Source organism: Plasmodium yoelii, assembly GCF_900002385.2.
Source record: "Plasmodium yoelii strain 17X genome assembly, chromosome: 3".
NCBI classification, from domain to species: Eukaryota; Apicomplexa; class Aconoidasida; order Haemosporida; family Plasmodiidae; genus Plasmodium; species Plasmodium yoelii.
The window spans coordinates 337,463-348,349 of record NC_036175.2 but is presented as its reverse complement, the minus strand read 5'-3'; the positions used below and the strand labels follow the sequence as shown (position 1 = coordinate 348,349).

The following is a 10,887-nucleotide window of genomic DNA, read 5'->3' as shown; positions in this document are numbered from 1 at the left end:
AAAAAAATAACACAAAATAAAACGCAATATATATTATAAAATAAATAAAACATGATATATTATATAATAAATAAAACGCAAATGAACATAAATATATTTTTAAATTAAAAAAAATAATGATGGTAATGATATATTACCACAAAAATATAAATAAGAAAATATAATATATTATAATTTTTTTATAAATATATTTGCGGAGTACAACTACATGATAGTAAACAAAATACACATATAAGAAATGTTCCAATTTATTTAATAAAAAAATATATACTTTAACTAAAACTTTTTGTGTATGTAAAATATTATATATTTAACTATTTTCCTTTTTTTAATAAAAATAAAATTATAAGTTTAAATTATTACACACAAATATTATTAAAAAAAAAAAAAACATATAGCGCTTAAAGTGATTTTTTTTTTTTTTTTTTCGTCTTTTTCTGTATAATACAATATGTCCTTAAAATAGCCATAACATAATAAATACAATTTTCTATTAGTTTTTATTTATTAATAAAAACAAAAAGAGAAAAAAACAATTTATGTTTTCATTTTTTATGTTATAAGGATATCTATGCAATTACACGATGTGTTTTTGAAATTATTTTTTACACCTTTATTTAAATGTGTATCATATTTAATATCCCCATTTATTTTAAAAAATAACATTATTTTCCAATCATTTTATAAAAAAAATATTATAATAAATTAATGGTGAGCAACATTTCGCCAACGACATAAATGTGTATATATTTTTTTTGCCATTATTTTGTCATTATTTTGTGTTATTTTGTCATTATTTGTCATTAATTTGTCATTATTTGTCATTAATTTGTCATTATTTGTCATTAATTTGTCATTATTTGTCATTAATTTGTCATTATTTTGTCATTATTTGGTTGTTTCCAAAATAAAATAAAACTGGTGAAGAAATATATAATTATGAGTTGGTATTTTTGTGTAAATATATGGCACTCGGGTTTTATAGAATAAGTCAAAATAAATATATAAGAAAATATAGAAAGGTTTGTTCATAAAACGTAGATAAATATAAGTGTGCGCTATTAAAGTCATTTCTTTTTTTGTTTTTTTCTTTTTTTCTTTTTAAAAAACAAAAAATGATTTAAAATTATAATTCAAACAATTTCGAAAATATTAAAGTAAAAAATGTACAATTATATGTATATGGTCATATATATTTGTATTCTCTATAGATCACCATTTTGTCAAAAATACAACAAAAAGAACATTTTTTTTGTTATTAAAAAATAAACTATAAATTCCCCAAAAAAAAACAAAATGGTTTTTTACGTAGTTATATTAATTCTATACCATTTTACTTCCTTTTTTTTTGCACTCGAAATAAAAAAATATAAATATAATTTTTTAAATAATGTTCATTCTATACACCATACAACTAGAATACGTGCTGTTGATGGGGGAGGTAAAGATGTGCACATATATTGTGTATATATATATATACATAATATATATATATTTTTTTTTTTTTTTATCTCTTTAATATGTTTTTCTTTTTATTTTCTCAAACAAGTTGGAGGTAAAATAATTGGCCATGGTCATTCTTATCCTTCACATGAAATTCATAATGATGAATTAAAAAAATATATTGATACAAACGACGAAGTAATACTATGTGTCTTTTTCTTTTTTGTCTGAAATTTATTTATTCATAAAAATACCATGTTTATAAAATAATTCATTGTGTATGTGTATATTTATTGATATTTTTTCATATATATACAACACTTTTTTTTTTTTTTTTTTTTTTTTTTTTTTATATATATCCGTTTCCATCATAGTGGATACAAACCAGAACAGGAATTAAAAAAAGAAGGGTACTAAAAAAAAATGAAAATATAACAGCTTTACAAGTAGAAAGTGCTAAACAAGCTTTAAAAAATGCGTTATTAAGTCCGTTAGATATAGATATGGTAATAATAACAATGTAATAATTTTTTTTTTTTTTTTTTTTTTTTTAAATACAACCTTTCATATTTTGAATACATTATATTTTCAGATTATAAACGCATCTTCTACACCTCAAAATTTATTTGGAGATGCAAATAATATTAGTAATGAACTAGGATGCAAAAATAGTGTTAATATGGATTTAACAGCAGCATGCACAGGATTTGTCTTTGCTTTTGCTACGGGTTTTTTTCTTACAAAATAAATAAATAAATACATGCATACATAGATACATACATACATGCATACATACATGATAAATAGAATATTATTTGCATACATTTTTTAATTACATTTTCCTTAACTTTTTAGCATACAATTTTTTATCAAAATATAAAAACATTTTAATAATTGGAAGTGATGCATTGAGTAATTTTGTAGATTGGAGAGATCGGAATACATGCGTTTTATTTGGGGATGGAGCAGGTGATATGTGCACTTTTTATATGATGTATTTATATATACATCTACATTATTTTTATAGTTTGATTTTTATATATATAAAAAAATACAAGTACAAAAAGTAGCTACAAACTTTTTTTTTTTTTTTTTTTTTTCATAGGAGCTATAATTTTACAAAGAACAAACAGAAATGAAGAAAATAATATTTATGACTATTATATAGGATCAAATAGCGAACTAAATAATTTATTAACAATTAATTTTGAAAATGATAAAGATAATTTAGATGCCCCAAACCAAAATAAATATGGAAAAATAAATATGAATGGAAAAGAAGTATTTAAATATGCAATAAATAAAATACCTAATGTTTTAAAAAAATCTGTAGAAAATATCAATTTAAAATTAAATGATGTTGATTATTTTATATTTCACCAAGCTAATATTAGAATTTTAGAATCAGTTGCAAATACTTTAAATATACCAAAATCAAAAGTAATGATATTTTTATATAACCTCTATTTCTCTTTATAACATATATGTGTGTGTATGTGTGTAGAAATATAGCTGATTATGTTTATAGTAATTAGTATGACATTTTTTTTATTAATTTATTTTTACTGAAATTTTTATTTTTCTCAGATTTTGGTAAACTTGGATAAATACGCAAACACATCAGCAGCTTCAATACCTCTATGCTTCTCGGAAAATGTAAGTATATTTAATAAAAAATATATGCATATATTATGACCCCCAATTTATTAACTAAACTGTATGTATATATTAAATTTGATTGTTTATTCATTCATTTATTTATTGGGTATATTTCCTTTTTATCAATTAAATATTTTTTTTAGATATCCAATGGGAAAATAAAAAGGAATAACATTATATGTATGTGTGGTTTTGGGGCTGGAATGTCATATGGATGTATTACATTTAAATATTAAAAAATGTATAGATTTAATATTTAAAATTGTTATATATATAATTTTTACAACATTTTTTCATTTTTTTTATCAAAGATCGAATAAACTATAGATTTTTGTTACAAAAAAAAAAAATGTGACTTTTTATATATATAAGTAAACATATTTATACATATGAAATCAAATAAATTTAAAATATTTTTTCCTATTTTTCCCTATTTTTTTATATAACACTTGTATCATTTTTTGCTATACCTTCTTATTATATATATTTTTAATTAAAACTATAAGGAGGAATATTATATTTTTTTTTAATTTTTAGTTATATTCATTTCATATATCACCAATGCAAATACACATATATATTTTTTGTGGAAAAAAAATGCTTTTGCAAACAATTCAAAATTCGAATATGTGAATGAATGAAAAAATAACAAATATGTACATGATCATGGAATACGCATGTATACAGAGAGAAATAAATTAATACAACTTGAAAATAAATTAAATAAAAAGTTTAATCAATAAAAATGAAAATGAAACGAAATACTATATTGGTTTGCTAGCTTATTTTTATAATTTATCAATTTATCCCTTTTTATAATTTTTCCATAACTTTTTTTTTTTTTTTTCTTTTTGTGGGATGTGGAATAAAAGTAGAAAAGTATTATTACTAAACAGAAGATATTCATTTTTTCGATGCTTTACTAATCAAGTAAAAGTATATGACAATATAAAAATTATAGAAAGCAAAAATTTATATGAAGACAAAAATACTAAAATTAGTATTCGAGAATCATCAAAATATATCATACCAATACCTCAATGTGATCGTTCCTTTATCAGTTCTCTTGTTTATAGACTTTTCCTGTAAGTTTTAACTACTAATTTATTTATACAGACACATAATGTGAATATACATGTATGTGGTTATTGTTTATATCATTAAATTTATTTAGAAAAAAAAAAAAAAAAATTCAAAAATATTTTCCTAGTATCTTTATTTTGTATCCATATTATGTAAAAACAGAAAATGAAAATAGTTTATACTCAAATGGTATTATATAATTCAATTTAGTTTCCTTTAAAAAATATAAAAAATTTATTTAATTTTTTTTATGTTATTAGAAAACATACAGAATATGGAGAATGTGCATGGAGGTTAGTTCATCTGATAATAGAACGATTGGAAAATGAAGAGATATTGAAAATATTTCAAATAGATGAATCATTTAATATGAAAATGTACTTTTATATTCTTCATCTATGGATAATTAACAAAAGATTAAGACATGAATGTTATCAAGGCGAAATAATGAATACATACATTTTTGATATAACATGGAGAATTGTTCGTGATTGGATGCTTTTAAAAAATGTTCCAGAATATTCTTTTAATACAGAACTTTTAAATTGTCAGGAATATGCTTTTGGGGTTTGTTTTATATTTTTTAAATCTAATATTTTTATTTTATTAATTTTCAAATATATAATTCTAATTTTGTTTATTACTTTTTATTCAGTTTTTAGTACATTTAGATGAAGCCTCTACCAATGTTGATACCTTCCCTTCACTCTTGAAGAATATATTATGGGAGTTAGTCATGGAATATAAATGAATACACACACACATGCATATATACATGCATATTACATACATATACACATACATATACACATATATATACACATATATATACATACATATACACATTACCATTTATAGGCACCTATACGAAAAAAAAGTAAAAAAATCTGGACAAATTGTCACAGAGTTGAGTAAATATAGTATACTTCAAATGAGACACGTATTTAATTTATCAAGTGACCATTTTTTACAAGCCTCTTTTATCTGGTTTGATTTTCTTTAAAATTAAGAACATTTTTCTTATATATTATCAATGCAAAAAAAAATATATTATATATATACATGTCTCTTGCAAATGAGTGAATATACTTTCTTTTTTTTTTTTTCATAGGGCTGATTTTTATAATCAAAAAAAATTAAATCGTCGTTTGCCCGCATTATGCCAGCAAATATCATATGGAGGTATAAACATAAAACGGAAAAATGCACACGAAAAATGCACACATAAAAAATGAAACTAGATATGTAACTATTTTCTATAATAATTTTTCAGGTTATCGCCCAAAAGATAAAAGCAAATATCTTCCCTATGACGATGGGAAAAAAATATTACCCAGGGTTTATTAACATCAAAGAATTACACATGCAGGCATAAACGCATATTTGTATATTTTTATTTTTTAAATATACATATCTTTTCAGTTATAAAATAAGAATGAATCCTTTGCCTTATATATATAAAAAATTTCTAGTGTATTACTCTTTGTATTTTCATATACCATTATTAGGTATACTTTTTAAGGTCTTAAAAAATTTTACATTATTTTACAATAGTTTACATTATTTTACAATATTTTACATCATTTTACATTATTTTACGTCATTTTACGTCATTTTACATCATTTTACATCATTTTACAATATATATAAGCACAAAGCATTTGCAAAAATTTTCATATATATAAATTACATTTAGTAGGCTTCATTTTTTTTATAATTATACATACATAATGTGCTTTAAAATGTGTATTTTTTCACTTTATTATATATACCTTTTTTTATTTTTTTTGTCAAATAATAATTTATTTGTGTTTTAAAAAAATTGCACTTTTTTTCTACCTTATTCAATAACAGATATTAAAAAAAAAATAATTTAAATAAAAAAAAAAAAAAAAAAACACTAATAACAATAGGTTGTATTTTTACTTTAATTTAGCTTACATTCTTTCTTTTTTTTAATTATAATGTACAACACTTCATTTAACTCCTATTATTTCGTTTATTACTATTGATTATATATATATATATATAATATTTTACACTTTTTTTTATGTATTTTATATTTTCACTAAAAATATTATTCATAATTCATAATATTTATTTGTTCCATTATTTTTGTATCTTTCACTTTTTTTTTTTTTTTTTTTTTTTGTATTATAATATTTTCCATGGTTATTTCACTTCACTTATTTATAATGCATTAGTTAAAAAAAATGAAAAATGGAAAAGAAAAGTAGTTATAAAACAGTGTTATTAGGAGAATCATCAGTGGGGAAGTCAAGCATAGTTTTGCGATTAACAAAAGATACTTTTCATGATAATACAAATACTACAATAGGTGCTTCTTTTTGCACATATGTAGTTAACATAAATGAATTAAAAAATAATAATAATAATAATAGCGATGATAATCGTAGTAATAACAATAATAATTTAACATTTAATGACGAAAATAGTGAAAGTCTATATAACATAAAATTTGATATATGGGATACAGCAGGGCAAGAGCGATATGCAAGTATTGTTCCCCTATATTACAGAGGTGCTACTTGTGCTATAATAGTTTTTGATATTAGTAATTTAAACACTCTAGACCGAGCTAAAACTTGGGTAAATCAATTAAAAATAAGTGGTAATTATATTATAATTTTAGTTGCAAATAAAATAGATAAAAATAAGTTTCAGGTTGATATGTTAGAGGTGCAAAAATATGCTCAGGAAAATAATTTACTTTTTATTCAAACAAGTGCCAAAACAGGGTTTAATATAAAAAATGTTTTTTATATGCTTGCAGAAGAAATATATAAAAATATTATAAACAGTAAAAATAGTATAGATAATAAAACAGTAAATAACAACTTAATAAATTTAAATAGTGAAAAACAACAAAAAACAAATTGCTGCTAAATCGTTGATATCAAATATAATTTGCATCCAACATTATAAGCCATATACATATATATATATATACATAATAATTTGTATAAAACAATTATATTTTTTTAATTTAAAAAATAAATATAATTAAACTAAAATATAACAAAATCGATATTGTTTCAAATACACAATTTAAATTATCCTTGTATATATATGTGTGTGTGTGTACGAAGCAGTGATCATATATGTATATATATGAGCGTGCTGCTTCACATTTCAAATATTTTTTCATATTTTGAATATATAAATGCTTTCACATACTTTTATATCAAATAACTATGCATTGAAATTGTCTTTTTGCGTTGTAAATATATATATGTGTATATATTAAAACAAATTAACAATATATTAGACTAAAAATAACTACACTTTTTTGAACATATTTGCTTTGAACAGCACTATATCAATTGTATACAAAAAAGTACCTTGTTCATTTTTTATTTGATAATTTTCTACACATAAATACTTTGGATTCATATTCTTTAAAACTGACAATACTTGTAAATGAAATATAGAAGATGTTGTATTAGTTTCTTTGATCTTTTTAATATTAGAAAGATATAAATATAATTGAAATAATATTATTTTTTTTCTATCAACCTTTAAAAATCTAAATAAATTCATTATATCACGAATTATATTATGTCTAACGTTTGTTTTTAAAATGTTATTATTTCTTGTCAATTCGTTACAATCTTTTTGTACTTCATTACATTTATCTGTAGTTTCAAAATAAATATTTATAACATTTTGTAAATTATTCTTACAAATGTTATCTTTGTCAATCTCAATTTTTTTTGCATTTTTTTTATAATCTAATAATCCATCACTTCTTTTTTTATTGTTCTTGTGGTTTATTTCACCAAAATTGGTAGTACATTTGGGGGGAAAATTTAAAACCGTTTGATATTTTTCATTATTTATCATTTGGAAATAATCATAAAAAAATACAAATGCTGTGTTAGAAATTTCAATATAGTCATCTTCTGATATAAAACATGCAATTTTTTCAAATACTTTATTTTCTATATTTTTATTAAAATTATAGGAAATTTCTTCATTTTCAAAAAAAAATTCTAAGATATTACAGGCATATGAATAAAAATTATATAAGTACAAATTATTGGCTATATAAAGTATTTTTTTTAATAAATTTTTTTTTATGTATATATTAGAAAATGTGTTTTTAAACAAACTTAAGAATACATGTTTTTCTTTTAAATATAAAAATATATCTAACTTTATTAAGCATTCAATAATTTTGCTCATATTTATAAATATATGTTGTTTTATATGCTCATTACGAATTTTTTCTAAATTTATATTTGAACTAATATAATTTGACATGTCTAAAAAATTGGTATTTTGGGTTTCTGGACAAATTCTTATAATTTCATTTTCCAAAGTGTTTAATAATAGGGGCTCATATATTTTATATCTGTATTTCAAGTTTGATAATGATATTAAAATTTTAGATAAATTATCTAAAGTAATATATTTGTACTTTTGTAAATAATTTATAGTCAAATCATCAATGATGTTGTATTTTAAATCCAGTAACTCTTTTCTACTATACCTGCTATTTGAATTATTTTCAATAAAAAATTGAAACTTAGAGCATGTTAATAAAAGTAAAGCAATTATGTCTTCGTTTATCATTTTATTATTCTTGAAATAAGTATATGCATTATAAACATGGCACCAAATATTCTTTATATAATCAAAATGAATAATTCTATCAAAAAATAAATTGTTTAGAAAAATTAAAAAACATACATATTGCTCCTTTAAAAATCTATTTTCTTCTTGCATATTTTGAATATATAGATTACTAACTTTTAAAACATTTTTGTATACCAATTCTTTAACATTATTTAAAATTATATTGTTGATGTCTGAACTTTCACTTTTTATATTTTTATATACAAAAGATAGATCATTTAAAATGTATATATGTGTATCATTAAACCTTTTTATCACACCATTGTTTATTATAAAATAATATAAAATACATGATATATTATTGAATAATAAGTAAAAATCGTATGAGTTGTATAATTTATTTATTTTTACAAAGGAATTAGACAATATTTTAATAAATAACAAATCATTAACTTTTAATTTAAATATAAAATCATCATAATTTTCTATTTTATAAAAATAACTATTACTTCTTTTTGACATATTTGCTTCCTTATTGTTATCTTTCGAATTTACATGATTGTCTATGGTTTTATCATGTGATATGATATATATTGCATTTTTATTTTTCATTCTAACACAATCCTCTAATAAATTATTACACATTTTTAACCCCATTTTCATAACAGAAAAAAATAACGAAGTATTAGTATAACATTTATTTTTTGATAAAGTAGAATATATATTTTTTATAGAAATCAGTGAAATTGAAAGAAACTGAAGATTTTGAAATTTAATGTTAAAGAATGATTTTAATAAGAGTTCATAAAATAAAGAAAAATTATTATCACCAAGTTTACTTAAAATATATTTATTATTTATTGAATTCAATAATGTACTATAATTTATATCACATAATACATTTTCATTGCCTGTTTTTTGTTTTAAAATTTGCAATATGCATAAAATGACTTCTTTTGATTTAGAAACTATTGAAGTATTATCATATTTCTCTCCCTTTATCATGGTACAATATACCTTTAACAGTTTTATAAGATATCCGATATTTTCATTCATTAGATTCTTATGAAGAACCTTTATAATTTTTTCATCTATATTAATGTTTAAAATTGAATTATCTGTATATAATTTTAGAATGTTTAATATTTTGTTATTTTCAATTTTATCTATATTATCATATACCTTCAGATAACATTTGTTGTAAATTTCTTCTTTGCTCATTTTAATTGCATAATTATCTATTTTTTTTAATTCTTTAAAGTAACACACATCAAATTCATTTTCCTTTATTAACAATTTATCAAAAAGCATGTTCGAGCCATTATTAGTGACATAGCTATTTAATATAAAAAGAATTTTATATATGTTGTGGTTTAAAAGATATAAATTATCAAAGACATGGTTAAAATAAAAGTTGTAAAAAAAAATTAATCTTTTGTTATCTTTATTCCATTTATAAAAGAAAATGATAAAGTTAATTAGGTCATTTCCATTCATTTCATGTACTTGCTTAATAAATTTATTGCAAATTTTCCCTAAGACTTCTCTTCTGTGGAAGTGTAAACCCTTGTCGCTGAACTCAAACTCACGTATTCTACATAAATCATTTTTATCTAAATCTGTTACTGATATAAAGAAATCATAATCATCGCATTTTTTTTCAAGTTCTGCAAATATTTGCATGCTTTGTACAATCTGACTAAAACTAATATAATCAAAGCATTTTTTGTATTCATTTAACAAGTATGTATATAATAATTTATTGTTAAGTTTTTCATCACCTTTAACAGGTTTATCCTTCTGTAAATTTTTAAATATTATTAGTCTGTCATATACACTTAAACTGTGATCAAGAATACATTTTATCTTATTCTTTCTGCTATAATTTTTTTTTTTCTTAGTATTTTTATAATTAAAATCTATGCTAGAAAAGTTTGATTTAAAATTTGCGTACTTTAAAGGAAAAAATGTATTATTTGGATATAATATTTTGGTTTTCTTTAATACATTCATGTTTATATCTAATCCTTGAAACAAACAATATGGATTCCCTTTTTTATATATTTATATTTTTATAGATATACATTTTGTTATAAAATATAT

At 20.5% G+C, this 10,887-nt stretch overlaps 4 protein-coding genes across 4 annotated transcripts; 3 read left to right on the top strand and 1 right to left on the bottom strand.

The window, feature by feature from the left end:
- Nucleotides 1–1,296: 1,296 nt before the first annotated feature.
- PY17X_0308800 (apicoplast beta-ketoacyl-acyl carrier protein synthase III precursor, putative) lies at nucleotides 1,297–3,338 on the top strand (the record flags this gene model as incomplete). Its single annotated transcript, XM_022954962.1, has 8 exons — nucleotides 1,297–1,441; nucleotides 1,550–1,641; nucleotides 1,818–1,949; nucleotides 2,036–2,171; nucleotides 2,299–2,412; nucleotides 2,549–2,883; nucleotides 3,031–3,099; nucleotides 3,246–3,338. 8 exons carry the CDS (start codon nucleotides 1,297–1,299, stop codon nucleotides 3,336–3,338), a joined length of 1,116 nt encoding a protein of 371 aa, XP_022811457.1.
- A 622-nt stretch (nucleotides 3,339–3,960) lies between these two features.
- PY17X_0308700 (ubiquinol-cytochrome-c reductase complex assembly factor 1, putative) lies at nucleotides 3,961–5,532 on the top strand (the record flags this gene model as incomplete). Its single annotated transcript, XM_022954961.1, has 6 exons — nucleotides 3,961–4,187; nucleotides 4,446–4,752; nucleotides 4,841–4,914; nucleotides 5,044–5,172; nucleotides 5,297–5,367; nucleotides 5,459–5,532. The coding sequence occupies 6 exons, from the start codon at nucleotides 3,961–3,963 to the stop codon at nucleotides 5,530–5,532; spliced, it is 882 nt and encodes a 293-aa protein (XP_022811456.1).
- Nucleotides 5,533–6,405: 873 nt separating this feature from the next.
- On the top strand, nucleotides 6,406–7,092 carry PY17X_0308600 (uncharacterized protein; the record flags this gene model as incomplete). Its single annotated transcript, XM_719492.1, has 1 exon — nucleotides 6,406–7,092. One exon carries the CDS (start codon nucleotides 6,406–6,408, stop codon nucleotides 7,090–7,092), a length of 687 nt encoding a protein of 228 aa, XP_724585.1.
- A 393-nt stretch (nucleotides 7,093–7,485) lies between these two features.
- On the bottom strand, nucleotides 7,486–10,797 carry PY17X_0308500 (conserved Plasmodium protein, unknown function; the record flags this gene model as incomplete). The annotated part of the gene is made up of 1 exon (XM_720413.2): nucleotides 7,486–10,797. One exon carries the CDS (start codon nucleotides 10,795–10,797, stop codon nucleotides 7,486–7,488), a length of 3,312 nt encoding a protein of 1,103 aa, XP_725506.2.
- Nucleotides 10,798–10,887: the final 90 nt, after the last annotated feature.